The following is a 25,343-nucleotide window of genomic DNA, read 5'->3' on the forward strand; positions in this document are numbered from 1 at the left end:
AACTCTATGGTTTTCTGAGTTCAAAATTTTAGTGAGGGTGTCTAGAAACCAAACGCTTCCCATCTGGCAGTTTCTTTCTTCATTAACTGGCTAAGGCTTCAGAGTTTCTATGACAGGAGCAGTGGCTGCTCTCCTCAATTATCTTCAATATTTCTTTTTTAAACATATATTTTATTTATTTTCATTTTATGTGTATAATTGTATTGCCTGCATGTATTTAAGTGCACCACATGTGTTCAATGCCTGCAGAGGCCAGAAGAGGATGCTGGATATCCTGGAACTGGAGTTCTGGGTGGTTGTTAGCTGCCATGTGGGTGCTGGGAACTGAGCATGGGTCCTCTACAAGAGCTACCAGTGTTCTTAGCCTCTCCAGCTTCTAGTATTTCTTCTGATGTGTCCTCTGAAAGTTTCAGATGGGCTCCCAAAAGCTTCACACTTCTCTAGCGACAGAATAGCTTCAAACTAATACAGGTTTTCAAATTTGGTTGCATCAGGGAGAAGGGTCATGGCTTCACTAACCAGAGCTTTAATACCCTCTGTATCAATGATGTTCTCTGCAACTTTCTGTACCTTGATACTCAAAGATTCAACGTTGTTCAGTGTTCTGGCATTCAGAGATGGCTTCTGTTTTGTGCTGCCAAAGGCTTTATTGCAAGAATTCATTTTTTATTCCGAAAGCTTTGGTTTCATTTTCCAAGTAGGATCACTCTCAAGTAGGATCACTTCCTCAGCAAACAGTGGCCGCAGGTTGAACAACTTCCATTTATTTGGTCAGTGTTCTTATTCAAAATCCCCACAAAGTGTCTCCAGAGAGTGGTGCATTTGAGGGCACCATTCCCCAAACAATTTTCAACTGTTTCTTTCAGCATCCAGGATCGGCTGACTCCTCTTCAGCAGCCCCGCCCACTCTCAAAGTTCCCACTTTGCCTTGATAAATCGGTTTGTTCTGCTAACAAAATTACATATATGCATATAATTTATATATGTAATTATAATGTATATGATTTACGCGGACCATTTTGTTGGCAATGATGCTTCATAAAAATCATTTGTAGATACTTGAAAAAAGACATCATTATCATTGTTTGACATAGAACCTGTAAACGGGTTGGCTGGATCAATCTGGATAGGATGACTTCTTCAAAATGACTGCAATTCCTAACGCTAATTTTTCTAGATATTACCTGCTAATCTATAGCAGAGGTGCTGGGACGTTTTATATTTGTCTTCAGGAGCAAAGGTGGTGCCCAAGACCTGCTTTTCAAATAAAAGCGCCATTGGCTCAGCAAACAGGGGCTTAGGAAGGGAGCTGCTCCTGTAGGAGATCCGTGGGAGGGCGGGGCGCCGAATGACAGGCGGAGCGCAGGAGGGCGGGGCGAGTGGTAGGGTGACGTAGGAGACGTGCGACGACGGGTGGGAAGGAGGGGCGACGAATAAAAGGCGGGACAAAGGGCAGGAGGGAGGTGCAACGGTAGTGAAGGCGGGGCTACGGGTGGGCTCGAGGGCTGAGGCGGAGGCCGGAAAAACAGCCAGATTTCTATTGGACGGAGCGGCCTGTTTTGAGTTTGCCCGGCCGGTTTGAATAGCCTGCTAACGCTCGTCCGTTTGTTACTCGCGGAGGCCAACCCCCTCTTGCTGTGGGGCATCTCCCGGGCCGTTAGGGGCCTCGGGCGGTTCGGTCGCTCCAGTCCTCGAGCTTTGGCCTGCTTGGGCTTCCTCCTCTGGCCTGCCTCCACAGCGGGCCGCGAACATGGCGGCGTCGGGCCTGGTAAGTTCAGGCTTCGGCCTGGGCTCGCGCCACGGTGGCGCGGGCTGGACTTGTTGGCGGGTGCTGGGACCTCTGGGGTTTGGGAGAGCCGCGCTGACCCTGAAGTCCGCTGTGACTGTGTGTCGAGTCACTGGACTTTTAGCCTCAGGGTTTCATTGTTTGGTGTTTGTCTGTCCCTGCTGTTTTCAGGCAATCTTCTATTTCTCCATTTTGGCCTGGTTCTGTTTCCTAGCCTTCCAGATACTTCTGAGCCAAGTACAAGCATAACCTTTCCGCCAGTCATGCCAGTCTGGAAAGCTTGAGTCTTTAATAAAATTGTCTTTGAAAAAAAACTGACATTCTCCATTTTTGTCGAAATACTGTTTTGTATGTAGCTTTTAAGGCTAATATTTACGGGAGAACTTTTACTGATAAAACCTTATAAAAGGCAACCTTTAGATAAAAGGTGTGAGCTTTGAATGCCTGACGAGGGCCAGAACTACTTTTTTTTGTCTTTTTGAAACAGGGTCTCCCTGTAGTCCCAGCTGACCTGAACTCACTAGAACGTTTTTATATGTCTCGACACACTTGATATTCACTAGTGAAGTCTTTCAAACTTCATTTTAATTAGCATGTATCATTTCTGTCCTAAACTGGTATCTTCATCGAGGATCTGTTACTAGTTATATGGAAGAGTGGTATAGTGTATTATTTACATTACATATAATCAGAAACAAAACAAACCATGAAGAATAAAACTTAAATGCCGCAGTTTATTACCAAATATAAGTCATAACCTTATAACTGTGTTGAGCCTTTTGGTTCTGACATTTTTATGTCATAACCTTTTTAAAAGACTAGGGGAGAGAAGAGTTGGAGATTATTCTCAGACATACCTGTACTTAAGTGTTCTCAAGTGAATTTCCTACCTTGGACATATTTGGTGATACTCAAAGAAATTTTATTTCTCCCAAGGCAGGTTTCTGGCATCGGTAGGGGTAGGGTGCATGAGAGAGTGCTATAGGGTATCTAGTGGGTAAGGGCTGTGTATGCTGCTGAGCCTCTTAGATGCATGGGACAGGCCCCTACAACAAAAAAGTCATCCACTCCAAAATGTCAGCACAGTTTGGCAAATCTAGTGGTGTGCAATATAATTTTCTTTGAGAAGTAGTTTCATAGTGAATGGGAGAAACTCTAGATGAACTGGAGAATAGAAGCTGGCAGTGTGTATTTTTTTCAAGGTAAAAAGTTTTGCTTTGTAGCTATTTATATATCATTGAGCTATGTAAGAGTGGGGCTAAATAACCAATTGGTATTGATAGTGTTTTCATTTTTAAGAGTGTGCTGGTCATCCTCTTACTATCTAATCTTCAAGTAGAAGAACTTTATACTTCTACAGTTAAAAGATAGTGTCTATTAGCATTTTTCTGTTTTATTTTTTGTATTTCCCATTTCCTCTCCCTCTTTTGGGGGTGGGTACATTTTTAGAACTGTCCTCAGTTTTTTCTTATCTTAATTTTAGGCACTCATTTCTTAAGAATTTTTCTTGCTCTCTGCTCAGTGTTTATAATATACAACTTTAGATCTTTAAAAATATTTTTTGTGTGTTGTTTTTTGAGACAAGGTCTTACTATTTAGTCCCAGCTGTCCCGGAACTTGTTATGTAGACCAGGCTGGCCTCGGTCTCACAGAGAGATATCTGCTTACCACTGCCTCCAGAGGGCTGAGGTTAAAGGCATATGCCACCACGCCTGACTTACAACTGTAGATTTTCATTTGTATTTATCCATTTATTTTAGAGGATTTTGCAGTGTGGCCCAGCTCAGCTCAAACTCAGAATTCTCTGCCTCTGTTTCCTGAGTGGCAAGCTCAGGAAGCTTTTTGAGTTCTGCATTTTGGGTATCTTTTGAAGGTATTAAAGTATTTTCTAGTTTCTTTTATTTTTATTTTTTATGTATATGAGTGTTTTGCCTGCATAGATGTGTGCTTGTGTCATGCAGTGCTCATGGAGATCAGAAGAAGGCACTGGATCCCCTGGAACTGGAGTTACAAATGGTTGTTAGCCTACATGTGGGTGCTGGGAATCAAACCTGGATCCTGTGCAAGAACAGCCAATGCTCTTAACCACTGAGCCATCTCTCCAGCCTCAAATTTTCTAGTTTTTAAGGTTTTCTTCTCTTTTTTGTCATTCATTTTTCTCTTGGGGCCTTTTTCATTTTAAAATTTATGTCCCAATTTTCCTCTTCTATTTTAGAATGTAAATGTAAATGTAATCCACAGATGTTGGTCATATTTGAGACGCAGACAATAGAATACTGTTTGGGATGTTTGTAGGGGGACTCTACTGTTCTGTATATAAGTTTTCTTTTAATTTCACCTTTCCTTCTTTATTAAGACTCACAATTTAACCCAGCCCAAGCTGATATTGAACTCAAAATCCTACTGCTTTAGCCTCCTCAGGTTCTGGGATACGAATGTACCACTGTACCTGGCAATTGCTTTGTTAGTATTTCCTTGTCTGTCTTCTTCCCTCTTATCTCAAGTTACGTATTCTGCATCTTTGTGATGTTCTCTTGGGCAGATTAAAACAACACCATCAGCATTACCAGAAGATAAGGAGAACTATCTGTAGTGTATAAAATCTGTGGCTGTGGCACACTGGAAAGATTAACTTCCTTCATTGAAGATAATATACTCTGATCTTACTCTGGGGTGCTATTCCTTTATTTTTATTATGTATCATGCTTCATCTATTTTTCATGTTTCAGAAATTTGTTAAATTTGTTGGCATATGGTTTCCCATTCTTAGTTTTCATTGTTTTATGATATTATTATTATTATTGTTGTTGTGTATGTGGGTGGGTGCACATGTGCCACAGCACACGCAGAGGTCAGTTGTGGAAGTCAGTTCTCCCACCTTCATATGGGTTCCAGGGATCAAACTCAGGTTTGTGTTCAACAAGCTCCTTTACCCTCTGAGCCATCTTGCCGGCCCCAGGAATTCTTTATAATATTGTACTGGCCAGTTAACAGATACTTGTTGAATGAGTATATGAAAAAATAAGTTTATGTTAATCTCATATTGGAATGAAATTAGTTTGAAGATGAGTTTTATTTGGTTATATTTTTAACAAATTGATAATTAACTTTTCTTTCAGGATCATCTGAAAAATGACTATAGAAGAAGATTTTGCCGGCCTTCCAGGTGATAAACATACATTGAAACTTTTAGGCTGACTTTCATATTCATCTTCAGAAAGTGGTTTGTTTGTTTTTTTAACTAAAGACAACAAAAGCTGTTCACGCCCATTGATTAAATGTGGTCATTTAAATTACTTTATACTTAGAAATATTTAACACAAGTGGTGTAATGACTTCGTGAAAGTAAGATAAAATACTTACCTAGAATTGTGGACAAGACTTAGCACTGAATTGTGTTGCATTGAATGCTAATATTAGAGAATTATTACAGATTATTTCAGTAAGGAAAAAAGAAAGCATACATGTTGCTGATTAAATGTGGTCATTTAAATTACTTTATACTTAGAAATATTTAACACAAGTGGTGTAATGACTTAGTGAAAGTAAGATAAAATACTTACCTAGAATTGTGGACAAGACTTAGCACTGAATTGTGTTGCATTGAATGCTAATATTAGAGAATTATTACAGATTATTTCAGTAAGGAAAAAAGAAAGCATACATGTTGCTATGTGCTTATTTGGGTACTTTGATTCTTCTAGTTATAAAATCTGTAAAATTAAATATTGTAATTAAATATTTAATAATAGGATTAACAACATACTTTGAAGATGTTATGAATAACCAGGTGTTTATTGTTTCTCATTTTTACTAGCTCCATTGTGGCAAAGAAATGAGTTTTTGGCACATAATGAGCTTGCATTCTTGCTTGAAAAATTTATATGTATGTTAGTGAATTTATTTATTTTTGTTATTTATGTGTATGCATGTTTTGCCTGCATACAAGTGCACCATGTATGTGCAATGCCCTGAGGAGGCCAGAAGAGGGTGTCAGAGCCCCTAGAACTGGAGTTATGGATGGTTGTTAGCCACCATGTGTGCGCTGGGAATTGAACCAGGGTTCTCTGGAAGAGCAACAAGTGTTCTTAACCCCTAAGCCATCTCTCCAGCCCTGTTAGTGAATTTATTTAACATTTATTAACATTGGTGAAGCAGTGGGCATGAACCAAGAAATGATCAAAAGAATGATTGAACTCATGGTGACCACTTTGCTTATATGAGCCTGATTGCAGATATTATTCTGATGCAAAAATGATGGTTACACAGAGATAAAACATGAGAGAAATATTTTTATCTCTGTGTAACCACCATTTTTATGTCAGAATAATATCTGGGTGGGTGGGTGGGAGGAAGCATAGCAACAAGCAGGCATGGTGGCAGGAACAAGAAGCTGAAAACGTACATCTTCATTCACAGACTTGAAGCAGAGACTCTAAATTAACTAAACTTTTAAGTAAAAGTTATCAACCCCCTTAGAGGTTTATGCCAAAATTTTATACTTATTGAAATCCAGATGTCCTTCCACAGGTAAATGGTTAAACCCTGCAATACATTCATAGCATAGAATACTACTCAATATCAAATAGGAATGAACAATTCATAAGTGAAATAACTTTGATGACTCTCCAGAGAATTATACTGAGTGAAAAAAGTCAGCGCAAAATATTTTTTCTCTTTCTGTAGATGGTTACTTTATTTTACAAACGACAGAATTTTAGAAATGGAGGACAGGTAATTGATAAGAATTAGGAATGATAGGATCAAGTGAGGCAAGCAGGAAGTTAGAGGGAAGTAGATATATTTATGAAAGGCCAATACAGAGCTCTTTATATTTGGTTATACTTTAAACCAAAGTATATCCCTGGTTGTGATAGTGAACCTATAAAGGTAACACATTGTGTAGAGCAATACAGTCATACACATAAAAGAACATAAACACAAAAGTGAATACATGTAGAACCTGAATAGATATAACTGTATGTGAATATATAGTCAAAACAATTTTCATTTTAAATAATTTATATTCATTCATAAGTTGCTGTTAAAATTAATGCTATTGAATCAGAAGTCCACTTGAAAACTTACAAGAGAAGAGTATATAACTTGGAGACTTGGGGACCTATATATAGTCTTCATTACAAAAAGAGTTCAGTGCTTGTAACTCAGTGGTAGACTGCTTGCCTATTGTACACAAAGTCTTGGGTTAAGTTCCCCAAACAAGAGTGGAGTATTTCAGAACCTATTCAGTTCCTTGAAAAAACTATGTTATTGAAATATAATAGTAGTCTAAGATAATTTAAGACATGGATGTTCAACTCAGGAACAGATAGATATATGTAGATAACATACTTAATATTATGAAGAGAATGAGTTTACTTGATGGAATTCTTAGACTATCAAGTGCTTGTTTTGTGTTGAAGTAGTAAAGATATTTTTCTTATTTAAAGTTATCAAATAGATAACAGAACAAGTATAGAAATAGTATATTTACTTTTTCTTTTTTATTAGGGTGCCTGACATTCATACAGCACAAGGCCAGAACATGATGGACATCTTACAAGACTGTTTTGAAGAAAAAAGTAAGGCTTCATTTCTGAATGGACTTTAAGCATCAGAATGGATAAAAATAGAAATTTATTATAGATATCAAATGTAGCAAATATCTTCTAGCATTTAAATATACATATTTTCTTCATAACTTTGAGTACATATATATAGTCCTTTTTGTTTTTTAAAATATTTTATTTTTTTATTTTATGTGTGTGTGTTGCCTGCATGTTGGTAAATGCACTGATGTCATAGAACGTCTGCAGAGGTCAGAAGAGGGTGTTGTATCCCCTGGAACTGGAGTTTACAGGCTGTTGCTAGCTGTTCTATGGGTGCTAGGACTAGAACCCAGGTTTTCTGCAAGAATAGCTAGTGCTCTTAACTACTGAGTCATCTCTCCAGCCCTGCAGTCCTTTTTCTACTTTTTGGTATGCTAGGGATAACACATAAAAATCACATGGCCGGGCATGGTGGCGCACACCTTTAATCCCAGCACTCAAAAGGCAGAGGCAGAGGCAGGCGGATCTCTGTGAGTTCAAGGCCAGCCTGGTCTACATAGTGAGTTCCAAGACAGCTGGGGCTACAGGGAAGCCCTGTCTCAAAAAGACCCCCCCCCAAAAAAAAAATCACAATAATGTGTTTTCTTTAATTCATATTAGAGTCACATAATCTGGAAGTCCACAGATTGATATTATACCCAAGAAAATATATTTCTCTATTGTGAAAAATCCAGAATCTGAAATACCCTAAAATCCCAAAGCTTGGGTATGAGTATCATATCACAAATGGAAAATTTCATACTATGAAGCTTATTTCATGCACAAAATTGCCTTTAGTCTGTATGTATAAAGTGCATGTGAAATGTAAGTGAATTTTGTCTTTCAACTCAGGATAAATCTTATAGTGTATAAATATTCCAAAATCTGAAAACAAGCATGAAATTTTAAGCACTCCTAGACCCAAGAATTTTGAATAAGTAATGAAAATAAGTAAGAATTCAGAGATCATTTGAATTTGAAGTAATTTTTTATGATTTACATGTTTCTAAGGAATTGATAAATTAGGACAAAAGCTTTCTAAGTGCCAGTCAGAATGTAAGGGCCAATGAAAGAAATAAGAAGGGATGGTGTATACTATTGTTTAATTGTATCTCCCCAAATCATGGGTTGCAACTTGAATCTCTAATGCAACAGCGTTTAGAGATGAGACCTTTGAGATGTGATTAGAACGTAAGGATTCTGTCCTCATGAATGGATTGATGCCAACCATAAAACTCCTTGGAGACTGTGTTGTTTTGCTCTTTGGCATTTTTACTCTTTTTACCTTTCCCTCCTATCTTGGGATAAGATCAGAAGGCCATTGCTTTACTAAATCTCTGAAGTCTCTGTTCTTTGTAAATCATAGTCTCTTGTATTTATTATTTTTGCTATTCTGGGTATCAAACCCATGACTTTGATCTTTAAGCTCAATATCAGGTATTCTGTTAGCAACATAAAAAGTAGGACAGGGGGCTGGAGAGATGGCTCAGCAGTTAAGAACACTGGCTGCTCTTACAGAGGACTTGGGTTTGATTCCCAGCACCTACATGGTGGCTAGTAACCATCTGTAACTCCAGTTCCAGAGGATCTTACGTATATGCAGGCAGTACACTCAAAAAAAAAAAAAAAAAAAAAAAAAAAAAAAAAAAAATTTTTACAAACTGAAGGAACTGAAACTTCTTCAGGAATCTTGATTGCCTTTCCATTGCTGATGCTCATCAGGAATACTTGAACACTGAATTGATGTCATTATTTCTTTAGGTTAATTGTGTTTAAAGAGTCAACTGACAGTTCTTCACCATATCATATAGGGCCACTTTTAATTGTTTAGTTACATATTATACTGTAATTCATTTTTAAATTTTCATACCTTTAGGTGTCCTCAATAATTTTGTCACAAATTCTACAGAATCGCTACTTTGTTTAACACCTAAAATGAAAGACAGTTGTATTCAGTCAACACACAAAGAGGTAAGTCAAACAGCAAAATTGACAGATTTAATACTTTGAATAATGCTGTAAACAATGTTTTATGTACATTTTAATTGTTTTATTCTTTAAAAAGAATCCTATCTTTATTGACTCATATAATTTGGAGGTATTATGAAAATCTAATTTTATGTTTCTTGTGTTTGAAATTGGGAATTAAAACTACCAAATTGTAGCAATCACTTCCCATTTCTTCTAAAATAATGCTCAAGTCTTTAGGGAAATGAGTAGCTTTTAAAGTTACTAATCAGATTGACAAGTTTCATTGTTTTCTGAATACTGAAGGTATTACATTGCTATCCAAAAAAAGCTTTTTGGTTGATTATATGTCTTAAAAGGATAGGTTGATTTAACTATATCAAAATAGTATATTTTTAGTTAGAATTTTTTTTTAGTAATGTATTTGAACCAAAGACCTTGCACATGCTAAAGCACATGGCTTTATCACTGAGCTATACCCATAGCTCTAAAGTTTTTGAAGCTAGTGGTCCAAGGCAAATTATTTGAAGCACAATACTAATTAGAAAGATACAGTGCTAGAAATGTTTGTGGAAAACTTATAAACAAGCATTGTTTTGCTATAAGTTGACCTGGAACTTAACTAATTAACCCAGGCTGGCCTTAAATGCATGGTCCTAATTGCTGATCCGCTTGTGTGTAGATAACCTTTTGGGGGGTTTTGTTTTAAATTTTTTTATTTATCATTTTTATTTTATGTGTTTGAGTGTATTGCCTGCATTGTGCATTGCCCACAGAGATTAGAAGAAGGTGACAGAGCCCCTGGAACTGGAGTTACAGATGGTTGTTAGCTGCCATGTGGGTGCTGGGAATTGAACCCTGGTCCTCTGTAAGAGTAGCCAGTCCTTACTACTAAACTATCTCTCTAGCCCTGATAGCCTTTTGCTTTAGGGAGTGCAGACAAAGCCATTTCTTTCAGAGTTGAGAAACTTTCTATAATATGAGAAATTATATTTACCTTTGAAAATTAAAATAAGTTCCCTGTGATAAACTTGATTTGATCATAAGTATTTAATTTTTAAATGTTGTTTTTTCTCTTAGAATTTAATACATGTTTATGAATTAATTTTTTGGTAAAATTAGCTTAAAACATCCATGTTCATGATTGTCCCTCCCCCCTCTTTTTTTTTGTTTTCTTAACACGCTATTGTAAGTTTTTACTTTTGAGGTCCAACACTATTCCTACTGTAACAGCTAGTTAAGAATAAAATGCAGGAGCCAGGTGTGGTGGCATATGCCTTTGATCTCAGAGGCAGAGACCCTTGTGAGATTGAGGCCAACCTTGTCTTCATAGAGAGTTCCAGGCCAGCTGGGGCTACAGGGAGACCCTTTCTCAAAAAACAAAACAACAGGGGCTGGAGAGGTGACTCAGCAGTTAAAGAGCACTGGCTGCTCTTGGAGAGGACCCAGGTTCACTAGCACTCAGCATGGTGGCTTATAATCACCTGTAACTCTAGCTCTGGGGGGAATCCATCGCCCTCTTCTGATCTCCTCCTGGCTAGGTGTGTAGTTATACTCACAACTGAGGTTTATTAGCAGCCATAGAGTCAGGGTTCATAAGGGAAGAGGCACATCAGCCAAGTAGAGACATCCATATAGAGGCTTCCTATGCTATTCAAAAGGACCATGAATGTAAGGTGTTGAAATATACATACATACATACCCATCACTTAGTTACCAGCAGTGAAATTCAATAATGTGTATATTCTTTTCTCCCTAGGGAAAGTCTTTTGAAACCAAGTCTATTTCTATTGGGGTCTGGTCCCTATTCGTGAAACTTTATAATCACAGAAGGAAATAAAATGAGTGTTGACCACACATCATATTTTGTAAAGCAGTTAAGACAAGTTGCCACAGCAAGTTCAACCTTATCAATTGGTAAAGGAAGACACATTCTTAAAACCAAGTGTATAGGTTCCCAGCTAAGGCTAGCCTTAAAAAAAAAAACAAAAAAAAACTAATGATTAGGGATGCTGTGTTAACTCTTTACTGCCTGGAGTGTTAACTCTTTACTGCCTGGAGTGAATTCCTAAATATTGTATTGTTTCATATTTCCTTTTATCTTTTTTGAACTCTGCACTAATAACATTATATGTACTTCTATGAACTTGCTTATTTTGTTGTTAACGTAATGGTTTTAACTGTTAATATATGGTTGTGCCATACTTGTTTATTCAGTCTCCCTTCAGTAGTTCTTTAGTGTACATTGTTGATTTGTTGTTTTAAATTTTTTCTCCAATTTTAAAAGCATGTATTTAATCAGAATTAACAATATTGTAAAAGTAGATCAAATTTTGTACTCATTGTCAGATATCACATTCAAAATCAGTTCCAGTTTCTTCAGGGAGGAAAGAAGCCTCTCCACAAGGCATTGGAGAACCAAGTGAAACTGCCAGTAGTTCAGGTTGGTAGCATTGTCGTGGTAATATTTGCCTCTGTAAAAAGTCAAGTCAAAAATGCTAAAAGTGGTGCTCACATTGTTTAAAGTCACAAGATTGGAATTCACCTTAGAATAACTGAAGTGAATGAATACCATTTTGCTTATTTGCCTTTGCTCTGTTTCCTTATCTCAGTGATATGTGGAGTTCCTCAAAAAGTTAAAAATTGAGGCCCACAAGATAGCTCATTGGATAAAGGCTTTTGCCTCTAAGGTTGATGACCTGAGTTCCATCCCTGGAACCCACATGGTGCAAGGATGGAAGTGACTTAGAATAAATTGGCTTTTGACCTCCACATATTGCACTGTGGCACATTTGTGCACCCCTACCCCCCCCCCCCCCCCCCCCGCCCCCAGGCCCGGAATAAAAAGGAAAAAATGAAAATCAGACCATAAGAAGTAAAAACAGGGATTCAGACACTTGAACACTAATATTCATAGTAACATCATTCACAATACCCAAAAGGTGGTTAAATACCCTCAACAAAGAATGGACAAATAGAGGGTAGTACCTACAAAAAGTAGAATATTCAGCAATAGGAAGTAATAAAGCTCTATATACTGTAATATGGAAAACCTTTGGAAACTAAAATAAGCCATACATAAAAGGAAAAAATATCACATGATTTCACTTATATTAAGGTTTAAAATAGATTAAATTCAAAGTTGGGTATAGAATTTTCTGTGACTAGGGGTGAGGAGAAATGAGTTAATGCGTAATGGGTAGGATTTCTATTTAAGATGGTGACTAAGTTCTGGAAATAGTGGTGATAATTGTCTTAATGTACTGAATTGTGTGTATTTGCAAGTATTATATTTTGTCATGAGAAGAAGCCTTTTTTTTAAAAAAAAAATGTATTAATTTTATGTGTGTGGGTGTATTGCGTGCATGTATGTACCTATGTTATGCAGTGTCCCCGGAGGTCAGAAGACTGTTGGATTCCCCTGGAACTGGAGTTACAGACAGGTGTTAGCCACCATGTGGGTGCTGGGATTCAAACCCAGATCCTCTGCAAGAGCTGTCAGTGCTCTTAACCACTGAGCCACCTTTCCAGACCAAGAAGAAGCTTTTTAAAAAGTTAGTCTAGAGCTGACGATGTGGTTCAGTTGGTAGAGTGCTACCTAGCATTCACAAGGCCTTAGGTTTGATTGCCAACATCAAATAAAACTGGTTTGGTGGCTTACACCTATAATACTCAGGAGGTGGAGGCAGGAGGAGTGTGTCTTAAATCCAATCAGGAAGTGATGGGTTACCCCCATAATGTTCATGCCACTCTTGCACCCATGGGCATAATAAGCTGGTCATTATTGTTAGTTTACAGGATTCATAACTTTTCAAGACTGTTGATGACTTTTTCTCTCCAACAACTTACGTAGCATCTTCTGATACTGTGAAAGCAAGTTTTAATAGTAACCAAGAGCAGTGATAATAGCCTATATTATCTTGGAGCTCTCTGGGAAACTCTTGACAAATAACTCAAAGGGCAGTATCCCACACCTGGCTGGAGTTTTTATTTGGCATATGGCTTCTAGGAGGAGCATTATGTAGGAAAACTAATTAAGCTCTTTTATATGAATATTTGATAGTCATATAAATATATATGGAGCTTATAAAATAGTAAGTTTCCATATGGCTTTTTCAAAATTCTTTACTGTTATCCCTCCCCCCTCACCTCTTCTGCCCTACCCATCCATCTTCTCACCTAAACCATCCTCTCCATTATTCCTCTTTTCTCCTTCATATCATACCACTTATGTTCTACTATCCCCCATTCCTTAAGATCTTTCTTCTCCCCACCAGTGATTCCTTTCTAGTTTTCTACAGACACTCCACATTCGACAAACAAATCAAGAGATGAGATGAAAAGATCCACATATGAGTGAGAATATACAATGTTTGCCTTTCTGGTTCTGGGGTACCTTACTCAGTATAATACTTTACAGTTCTACCCATTTACATGCAAATTTCATAATTTCACTTTTATTCTTTTTAAAAAAATTTATTTTCCATTTTCTTTTTTAACATTTTTAATTGAATTTTTGTGATTTTCATACAATATAATTTGATGGTATTTAGATCCCCTCCCCTATGCACACCTCTCCTTATTGCCCCCCACTCAATTTATTGTCCCTTATTATATATCTAATAAGGCCTGGAGTGTCTAATTTTTGTCCCCAAATAATTTCACTTTTCTTTACAGCTGATTAAAAGTCCATTGTGTATAGATAACACATTTTCATTGTCCATACATCAGTCGATGGACATCATGTCCTAGCTATTGTGAATAGAGCATTTGTGAACATGGATGAGCATGTGTCCCTATAGTTAGGAAATGGTGTCCTTTGGGTATATGCTGAGGAGTGATATAACTGGGTCATATGGTATATCTTTTCCTAGTTTTTTGAAGACTTATCACACCGACTTTTATAGTACCTTCATCAGTTTGTACTCCCAACAACAGTGCATGAGTGTCCTCTGTTCCCCACATCTTTGCCAGAATTTGTTGTCTTTTGTTTTCTTAATCTTAGTCATTCTGACTGCAGTGAGATGAAATTTCAAAGTAGTTTAAATTTGCATTTCTCTGATAGTTAAGGATGGGAAACACTGTTAAAAATATTTCTTAGCCATTTGTGTTTTCTCTTCTGAGAACTCTGTTTAGTTTTTGTTGTTGTTTGCTTGGTTGGTTTTTGACAGGATCTCTCTGTAGCCCCGGCTAACCTGGAATTTGCTATGTAGGCCTATTTCTTGGATGACCAGAGTCCTACTTAGAAAGTCCTTACCTGAGTCTATATTTTAAAGTGTACTTTCTATTCTTCTCATAGTTTTAGTGTTTCATATGTAACATTGAGATCTTTAAAACATTTGGTGAGAGAATGTGTTTCATCTTCTACATGTAGATAACCAGTTTTCTCAACATCATTTCTTAAAAGTGTTATCTTTTCTCCAATGTGTAATTTTTGGCATCTTTGTCAAAAATCAGGTGGCTGTAGGTGTGTGGACTTATATCTGGGTCTTTGATTCTAATCCATTGATCAGTATGTCTGCTTTTGTGCCAATACCATCCTGTTTTTACTGCTATGACTCTGTTAATATAACTAGGAATTCCCAACTTGCATATGATTATCAAGCCAATTTTTAAAGATTGACCACTACTGTTTTCACGGTAACATTTTACATTTCTACCATGATTGCACAAAGGTTTTCGTTTCTTTGCATCATTACCTACAGCTATTTTCCCTGTGTTTGGGTATGATAATTTTTTGTTGTCCTTTCGAATATAAGAATTTCCCCATGGAGCTAGTCCAGGCTGTCCTCAAATTCACGAGCATCCTGCCTCAGCCTCTTGAGTACTGGAATTACAGGCTTATTTGAATAATTAGGATTGTATCTTACATTTCTACCAGGGTAGCACAAAGGCTTTAATTTCTTTACATCATCACCTACAGATATTTTCTGGGATTATATTATTTTCAAGAATTAACTATTCTCCTGGGACGGGGTTCCCTACTTCTCAGGTGCCCAGTCTAGGGACATATGGGAGATGAACAGGAAGCCCAAGTCCTTAAGTCTTTGCATTTCTAGCTACTCTCCCTAGCTAGGTTTTAGAGCTCTTTAGTTGTGCTTAGAGGGAGAGACAGGGAAATGCCATCTCATTACCAAAGCCCTTTTGTTGTTTTGTTGTTGAATTTAAATTTTTTCTTCTTTGCTTTTTGAAGTAATGAACACTACCTAGTCATTTTTCTTCGACATTTGAACTTTGACAGTTAATATATACACACATAAATATATTCTCTGTATGTACAGATACATGTACATGTATGACATGTGTATATATAGTGTGTGTATGTGTGTGTGTTCATCTAGTCACTCTACCAATTCTTAGCCTAAACATAGAAGAATTTCATGATTTCTCTAGCTTCTTCATTATTTTAGCTGTATATAAACTTTTTTACATCTCAAGACTTTGTCCATAATCTTTGGAGTTTCTATGTTTAAGATTTGTCTTTCCATATGTAAATAGAGCAGTGTCAGAGAGCATGGATCAGTGTTTCAGTTCATTAATTTGATAAATTATAACTCTTAAGTACTTACATATTTTAATCAGAGAGCTTTGATTCTAAATTTAAAGACATGTGTCTTCTGAAACTAATAAAGTTACTGTTGAGTTTTAAAAGTCATGTTTGATGTAAATAGTGTTTAACTGAGAACTGTCTTCATGTAATTTTCTTTTAGTTGAGGCTAATGAAATTGATCACAAAACACTGACAACAGATGCTGTTTCTACACATACACCTGACTCGAAGGAAATGTCAAGTAAAAATCCAAATGGTCACCACAATGAGGATGATGACTTTTACCTATCTATTGGCTCGCCTGCTGTTCTTTTGGATTCAAAAGCATATGAATCCCCAAATGCTGTTTCATCTGCTGACCAAATGAGAGAGCCTTACAGTTTAAGAAATTCAGTAAATATGAGGTCTTCAAGAAAAAATATTTCTTTTAGACCCAAGAAAAGGTAACTTTTATTTAAACAGTAGTAATCCTACTTTAATAATTTTTTCCTTTATATTAAAAAATAGTAATTTAGTCTTTTAATGCAGCTTTGAAGCAAGAAATAACATGAGATAAAACAAAATGTTTTTTGCATAGCATTAGTTTTAATTAGTAATAAAGCATTAAAGTGTACTTTTAAGAAATTTAGGGGTTAACTTTTCTATAATCTATGGGGAAATGTTTTCATTGTGGAGCCAGTGAGATAATTCAGTGGGTAAAAGCATTTTTCCAAGCCAGTCTGGTGACTTAAATTCCATCCCTGGAAACTGTGTCAAGATGGAAGGAGAGATCTGATTCCACAGAGTTGTCCTCTGATTGCCACATGTGTGCTGTGACATATGTGTGCCCTCCCCCTCGAAAAAATCATGGGCACACATGCTAAATAGTAATAAATAAGAAAAAATTTTCTTTGTGTTAAGTTTTTTATAACATTTTTAAGTTAACTTTTAAAGTTATCTTACAAAATAATGGTTTTTTTGACATTATGTATGTATAGCATACATACTTTGGTCATAGTCTCCCTTTCCTATTATCTTTAACTTTTTTTTTTTTTTTAAAATTTTCTTTGTGTTAAGTTTTTTATAACATTTTTAAGTTAACTTTTAAAGTTATCTTACAAAATAATGGTTTTTTTTGCATTATGTATGTATAGCATACATACTTTGGTCATAGTCTCCCTTTCCTATTATCTTTAACTTTTTTTTTTTTTTTGAGACAGGGTCTCCCTGAAGTCCCTCATGGCCTGGGACTTGCTATGGTAGACCAAGTTGGCCTCATTTCACAGAGATCCGCTTGCCTCTGCCTCTTGAGTGTTGGTTAAAGGCGTGCACCACCACGCTCAGCCTTATGGCTAAGTTTTTAAAAGAAACAGTTTCCTGTATATTTGGTAGGTATTAGGGGTAGATATTAGATTCTTTTCAGGATAGCAGAGTATGGATGAGTTGTAAACCCAGCTCTGTTTGTTGGAGCTTCCTTTTTTACTGTTTGGAAGCAAAGTAGATTATTTAAGATACTTTTTTATTTGGAGACCTTTGTAATGAGTGTAATTTGCCTGATGATAGAATTTGGCATGTCTTTTATTTTTAACCTTTCAGGTTAAACTTTGATATTTCAACCAGAGTAGAAATAAAGAATAAAAAATCAGAAGTAGAGAATAAAATATCAGAAAGACAACAAGAAGGACCGTCATCAGAAACATCTGAGAAAAGAGTACAAATTCAACCACAAGCTAAAAAGAGTTTTTCAACATTGTTTTTAGAAACTGTAAAGAGGAAAACTGAATCCAGGTGAGTTTTTATTAAATTATCCTTTTAGATAGTTTTTTTCCACTTTCATTTTGTGAATCACATCTGAGCATTCCTGATGTTGTGCAATGTAGAATTTTTTTTTTTAATTACAAATGAAATAATTTCTTTTAAAGTTTTCATTTTTAGAAATAAAAAGGTTTGAAAAAAAAAAAACCCAAAAAACCCCAAAATTGCAAAAATGATAATTCTGTTACATTCTAATTGTTTAGGTATGGTCTGTAAATTCCAAATAAATAAAATAATGTAAAAATATATTATCAGTTCTTCATAGAACAAAAAGGAAACCACATAAATCATTAAATACTTTGGGCTTTTCTTTACTTCCCCCATAGATGAAGTCACATTTAAAAACTGAAGTACAGGTGCTGTTTGGAGAATGTTCAACAACATAAATGACAGCCTCTGTCTGATCATCGGCAATGTTTTAATATCTTCTACATTGACAGTCAGGGTCTGGTTTCCTCCCAAGACTTTATGCAATGATTTTACCAATTGCTGTTGTTGGTTTCTGATATCTGTTTCTTTTTTGTTGAAAACCACAGCCACTAGCTGGTTTTCATCTTTATTGTTGGGCATACATCTGTAACCTACAGCCTTAAATCTGAAAAAGGGATTTTTTTTTGTAAATTACACTGGAGGAATATTGTTGAAATAACCTTTTCCTGTTCCCCCCAAAGCCTGCAGTTGATTCCACTTTGCCAAAATAGCATCTCTCTCATCTCACAATAGTGTTGGAGGAGAAAGAGCACTTGGCAGTATTTATCAACTGATGGGACTGGGCAGGAGCTTGTGTAGGCTGACTGAAGAGAGCACCTAATGTAGTTTGCTGCTGTTGCTGCTGCTGTGTATTAAATCCTCCAAATCCTAGTCCAGTTCCCAAACCAGTCCCTAAACCAGTGCAAGCTCCTGTTGCTGTGTCAAAACCAGTATCAAATCCAAAACCTTTGCTCAATTGGCATGGGCAAAAGTGGCCTAACAGAAGAGAATATGGACAATAAATTCATATATGAGCAGTGGAGGAACTAGATTTTCCCATGGGTGCTACTGGCACTGGCAGCAGCAGTGCCAGTAGTGCCCAATGGAGCCCCCAAATTGAAGGCCATGTCAAAGGAGCAACGCTTTGGGAGTCCCAGGCTCACGAGCCACAGTGTGCTCATCTCTTGTCCCAATTTATTATTGTTTCTATTTTTAGACAGAGTATCCCTGTAGCCCCAACTGGCGTGGATCCTCAGGCTGGCCTGGCTCTTCCTCTACCCCCTGAGTGGTAGGATTAAAGGCATATGCCTTACAATGTAGAAATCTTTTTAAAAATATTTTCTTTATTTTTATTTTTTATGTGTATGAGTGTATTGCCTGCATATGTGTGAGTGCATCTGTGTCATGCAATGCCGGGAGGTCAGAGAGGGTTTCGGATTCCCCTGGAACTGGAGTTAAAGTTGGTTCGTAGCCGCCTGGGTGCTGGGAATCAGAGCCCGGGTCCTCTGCAAGAGCAGTCAGTGCTCTTAACCACTGAGCCATCTCTCCAGCCCCTCAATGTAGAAATCTTATTACTGTTGTTGTGTGTATATAATGTATGTGTATTTGGGCATGTAAGTGCCATAGCATTTGTGTGGATGTCAAAGAACAACTTCTCTCCACATTTATGTGGGTTCTGAGACTCAAACTCAGCAGCTGCAAGCACTTTACTCACTGAGCTATCTGGCTGGCTGTAACTTAGAGAAATCTTTTAATTGACACAAAGTTCATTAAAATTTTACGAAACGGGGGCTGGTGAGATTTTTCAGTGGTTAAGAGCCTTGGTTGCTCTTGAACCAGGGTTTGATTCCCAGCACACATACGGTGGCTAACAACTGTCTGTAACTCCAGTTCCAGGGGATCTTCCAGGCCCTCTTCTGACTACATTCTTGTGGGCATTGCATGACACAGGTATACGTAGCTACAAACAGGCAATACACTCATATACTCATACATAAAATAAAAATATTAATAAATATTTTTAAAAAACCATATTTAAAAAATTTTTACCCAACTATTTAGAGATAAGTTTTGATCACTAAATCACATTCTCAAACCCATCCTTTAATGGCTAATAAATTAGAAGTAAAAAATAAATTTACTCCGTTTTCATTATCAGTGATTTCTAGTTTGTCTGTGATGTCAACAAATGGGAGACTATTTAGAAATACGTCAAGTTGCTTATATTTACTATTACAGATTTTAAGTCTTCTTTTATATTGATTGAACAACCAAAAGATTGTCTTAAAATTTAATATGCTCTTTTCTATTTAAAAAAACTTGATTCACTCAATTAATGTTCATACAGTGGTTTTTCAGCCATGGCTACTCCTTGAATTTATGGTGACCAGGTGACTTAAACTTTGTGAGATGATATTTAAGGCTTTCTACTCTCCCTGGTCAACTGTTTTGGCTCACTTGGTTTTACACATTTGCAGTATATGTGCCTTGGCAGTTTTTTCCATGTTTGCCAGTTTTATTTTCTCTGAGGTCTGGACTGCTTTCTAAGTTTTTACAAGTTTCATTTCTGTCCTAACTACTTTCTTGCCCTTAGTCTTGCTGTTTTATGTCTTTCTTCTTTAAGATTATTTTACATTTCTAGGAGTTTAGAGTTTCTTTCATATTTTCTTTGCTTTCTGACAGTGCTAGAACATATTAGGAAGATTTTTAAAAAAATAAAAACATGTTGAATTAGGATAAATGAAATTCCTCTTTTGTTTAATCTTTGTCTAATAGTTCAGTTCCACTCACCTCCCCCCCCCAATGAGGTACATTGTCTCCATCATCTAAAACAAATTTGTAGTACTTACAAACTAACTATACCAATCTGCAATTATTGAATTTTGAATGTTCTTTTTGATAAACTAGTGAAGAAAGCTAATTTTATATTTGATTGCTGCAGTCAAATATAGCAGCTCAGCAATTCCCTGTGCTCTAGCATCATCATTCTTGCATTTCCTTACAACCAAGTCTAACTCCATCCAGCACAAATGTAACAAAGACTTTATTGATTTTTCTACCTAGCCCAAGGTCATCTTTCCCTATTCTAAACTTTAATATTGTTAAGGTTGCTTACAAAGACTATGTTGAGCTGGAATAATTGTAGTTAGATAGAAGTCTCTTGAAGTAGGAGAAGAACCAGCCTTGGAGAGCTCTTTTTCACTTGTTTATGAAGACTTTATTAAAAAAATTTGTAGCATTGGTTCTTTATTGACAGAGAACTACTAGGTATTACAAATAACAGCCAAAGCTAATTATATTTATTTTTAAGTTTGGTTGTTTCATAAATTGTGAAATAGTACATCTATTGACCATTAATTATGGTCTCCTATTTATGTTGGCTTTTTTCTTTATGAATTTTTAGTTTTCTAATTACATAAATCTAAAAATTCTGCCTAGTTGACAGTATATTTCTTAGCATGTTTACTATTTTATAACAAAGGTTTTTTTAAAGAACTGAGACTAGAGGAATGAAAAGGATATGTATATGTATATAAATCTCATAATCCCTTTGTATATCCTAAATCAAAAGAGAAAAACAATACTTTGTTTTCCCTTCTAGCTTTGCTTTTGTTATGACTGAAAGTAAGCATTCTTCCTGGAAAAGGTTAAAACACTAATGCATATACTAACTTCAGAGTTGCTTTTCGCCTATCTCACTACATTATGTGGTTTGCTTAAGACTGCCATAAAAGGCAGGGAAATGAAAAATGTGTCTGTCAGATCACCATCCTTTGAATAATTCCTTCTTTACACTTTTCCAACTAATTAGATAAAGTGCATTTAATCCTAGTACACTAGTCTTAATGTATTCACTATGTTATTAAATGTGTGATTTGCTTAAAATACATAAACATGTAGATGCTTTTGTGGGTATTTTACAGATCTTATAAGATTATAAACTGATTATAGTTAAAATTGCCTATCTGGGGTATGAGAAAGTATGATAATTTGTTTTAAGTAAAATAAATTTGGCGTAAGAGATGTGGGGAAAGAGAGCTACAGAAGGGGACTATTATTTGACCTTATTATAACAGATCCTGTGACATTGTGTGCTTTGTTAAAAGAATTTTCTTTCTGGGGCAAGAGAGATGATGGCCCAGTGGTTAATAGCATTGGTTGCTCTGGCAGAGGACCTGGGTTCCATTCCCAGCATCCGCATGGTGGCTAAGAACCATCTGTAACTTCAGTCCTAGGGAATCCAACTTTCTCTTGAGGCCTCCATGGGCACTGTACAACATGGGTGCACTTATGTACATACAGGCATAACACTCACACATAAAATTTAAAAAAAATAGTCTTATTTTTGCAGCACTAAATTTCTTAATTCCTATGGTATCTTATTTCTACTTTTTTTTTTTTTTTTTTTTGGTCTTTTGGAGACAGGGTCTCCCTGTAGCCCTAGCTGTTCTAGAACTCACTATGTAGACCAGGCTGGCCTTGAACTCACAGAGATCCACCTGCCTCTGCCTCCCAAGTGCTGGGATTAAAGGCATGTGTCACCACGCCTGGCCTATCTTATTTCTATATCATGATTATACTATTGCATTATGTATGAAAATGAGCATGAAATTTTTAAACTTGATGGAATTTTACATATTCTAGTTCATTTATGTTAATAATTATTGCATTTCTTTGATTTAACATCTGTGTATTTGGTGCTGCTATATATGAAGTCTTGTCAGATATAAAAAACAAACGATCTGTGATCAGTTGTAATTTATAAGTGTTCTCTTTAAATATTAGATTTTGGGGTTTCTCATATAATCTTGTTTTGGATGTGAAGAAACGCAGGTAAGACATCTGAACAAACAAGTAATAAAACATATAGGCTAGGCAATTCATTTTTTAATTTAAGTTAATATGATTGGGTAATAAGTATACATCTGTATTTCAAGGTTTTAGTGTATATATTTAGAGAGGGGCATCAAATTAATTACCCAGCTTTACATTTTTATGATCCTCTTAGTATTATAAAAAGGAGGGGAAGATTTGTACGATTAAGAGATAATTGAGGAGACATATGAACTGTTCTTTTAACAGATATATAAATTTTATTTGTTGTGTACTTTATTTTCTTTACTAAACAAAGATGAAACTTCTTTTACTTTAGCTGTTAAATAATTCTCTTTTAGTACCATTATTAGGCATTCATCAACAGTTCCACCTCTTTCATCTTCTTCAAATGACATGAAGTTATTAGAAGATGAATTTATAATTGATGAGTCAGAGAAAAGTTTTGCAAGTGAACTTTGGGTTACAATACCAAGAAAAGACAGACATCTGAAACACCATGCAGCATCCTCTTCTGAAAACACTGCAGTCCTTCTAGATAAGTCAAGAGAAAAACCTCACAATGTGTCATCTAAGACTTTGATAAGTGACACACAGTCTCAGAAAGCTCCCCCAGTAGAGAAATCTCAGCCCTCTGTTGAAAAAAAAAAGCGTACAGGTTGTGCTTTGACAAATGAATTGGAAAATAATTGTAGATCTACAGAATATGAAATGCATTCTGAGAATGCCAGAAAAACATCTGGAAGCAAAAGGACTATAAAACAGAAACGGAGAAGACCATCTAAGGCTAATGTAGTTGATGAGCAGATTAATAAGGGGCAGGGTAAAAATGAAAATAGAAATATGTCATGTATTGCCCAGGACAAGCTACAAATAAACTCAGACAGAAATACAGAAGAATGTGAAGAGGCGAGAAATGGACCTGTTTCCAAGAAACAAATGCCACCTGTGGGTAAGTGTCTGTGTGAGCATTATACCACCATTTTACAGTTTTTAGTATTCCCGCTTAGCTTTAGGAAGTAAGCAAAATAAAGCTGTCTATAAAGAATTTCAAACAATTTTAAAGTTCTTTTTGAGAATCTCTAGATGTAGTTCAGTTCTGACTCATTTGATTTTTTTCAGTTTCTATGGTGGAAACTACATGGAGAAGTGAAAAATTATAGATAAGTTAGTGATACATTTTCCCCTGCTGACATATCATTTTTGTGGATTATATAGACCAGCAATGCATATGTATATAGGATGAAAGTAGAAACACAGAAAACAGGTGTCTAACCAATACTTTGAAGTCTTTCTGTCATAAACAGTTTTTTTTTATTCCAGGCTGGTAAATGAATATAATGTTCTGATGTGTTGCTCTGCTGGTTGTGATTGTAGCAAATTACCACACATTTAGTAGCATTTTTTTTGTTGTTGTTTGCTTTGTTTTTTGAGATAGGGTCTCACTGTATAGTCTTGTCTAGCCCGGAACTTGCTGTGTAAACCAGGCTTGCCTTGATGTCACAGAGATCCACCTAACTCTGCCTTCTGAGTTCTGGGATCAAAGGTGTGCACCCCCATGCCTGGTAACTTATTTTTTCCCCTTAAAATTTATATAGTTCTCTGGTTCTGAAGTTTCACTGGACTAAAGCAAAGGTGATGATATACCTATAGCCCCTTTTTTTTGTTCTCTGAGAGTCTGTTCCTTGTCTTTTCCAGCCTTTGAAGCTACTTTTATTCCTAGATATACAGTTCTCCATCATAGCCAACAATGTCTGGTTTCTCATGTTTCTCTTAATTTCTTTTGCCTCTTCTTCCATCATCTCATTTCTTTCTGAGCTCAGGTTTTAAGGGCGCATGGATTGAACCAGTCTGGTTAATCAAAAGTAATCTCTTTTCAAGGTTTATAATTTAATTATCCTTAATTTCCTCTTCCAAAAGTTGATTAAAAACTTTATTTCAAAATGAAAGACAGTAATTACCTACTTTAATTTTGCATATTGCTATATAATATAAAGAAATTATATTTTCTTTTTCAAAAGATACTCAGGCTGGGGAGATAGCTGTCAGCTAAGTGCTTGCCTTTACAAGCATGAAGACCTGAATGATCCCCAAACCCAAGTTAAAAAAAAAAAAAGAAAAAGCTGGCATGGTGTCACATGCTTGTAATCTCAGGGTTGGGAGGTCAAAGACAGATGGATCCCTGGCGCTTGATTTCTAGTCAGCATAGGCTAAATGATGAATTCCAGGCTGTATCTCAGAAAAAGGAGGGGATGGCACCTGAGGACTGACATCTGAGTTTGTCCTCTGGTCTCCACACACAGGCACATGCATGTGTACCTGGACACTTGAGCACAAACACAGGCACACAAATATTCCTTTTTCAGTTTGGGAGTATATGAGTTATTAAGCAGTGTTAAGTACTTGCATTTAATTAACAACAAACTGGAAATCTTATTGGAAAAAAAAAATGGCTTTTTAAGAAATACAGTTGAGCTTCTGCCACTCCAGGTGCTGCTTGTGCGCTCCTTACTGTGGACTTGGTAGGTCTTTTGTGAAGAAGTAGCTGAGGCAACTCCAGTGATTGCCATGGCTGAGGAGAAACCCAAAGATTTCTCATCTTTCAGAGCTCAGTGGCTGTGAACAGCTATATGCTGTTTTTAGAAAAAATAAATACAAAAAAAAAATGGATTTTAAAGAAATACAGTTGAGCTTCTGCCACTCCAGGTGCTGCTTGTGCGCTCCTTACTGTGGACTTGGTAGGTCTTTTGTGAAGAAGTAGCTGAGGCAACTCCAGTGATTGCCATGGCTGAGGAGAAACCCAAAGATTTCTCATCTTTCAGAGCTCAGTGGCTGTGAACAGCTATATGCTGTT

At 36.3% G+C, this 25,343-nt stretch overlaps 1 protein-coding gene across 2 annotated transcripts in view; it reads left to right on the plus strand.

Annotated features, from left to right (window-relative positions):
• Positions 1–1,485: 1,485 nt before the first annotated feature.
• Cenpc (centromere protein C) overlaps positions 1,486–25,343 on the plus strand; it is a 71,872-nt gene continuing 48,014 nt past the window's right edge. For both annotated transcript variants that reach the window (XM_008853828.3, XM_008853831.3), the window contains exons 1-8: positions 1,486–1,768; positions 4,906–4,952; positions 7,298–7,368; positions 9,251–9,345; positions 11,692–11,785; positions 16,053–16,335; positions 17,468–17,659; positions 22,831–23,441. In XM_008853828.3, the coding sequence (XP_008852050.1) occupies positions 1,751–1,768; positions 4,906–4,952; positions 7,298–7,368; positions 9,251–9,345; positions 11,692–11,785; positions 16,053–16,335; positions 17,468–17,659; positions 22,831–23,441 (1,411 nt within the window). In that variant the 5' untranslated portion in view covers positions 1,486–1,750. The remainder of the gene's footprint in view (positions 1,769–4,905; positions 4,953–7,297; positions 7,369–9,250; positions 9,346–11,691; positions 11,786–16,052; positions 16,336–17,467; positions 17,660–22,830; positions 23,442–25,343) is intronic.

This window comes from Nannospalax galili, unplaced genomic scaffold, assembly GCF_000622305.1.
Source record: "Nannospalax galili isolate Female #2095 unplaced genomic scaffold, S.galili_v1.0 scaffold547, whole genome shotgun sequence".
NCBI classification, from domain to species: domain Eukaryota; kingdom Metazoa; phylum Chordata; class Mammalia; order Rodentia; family Spalacidae; genus Nannospalax; species Nannospalax galili.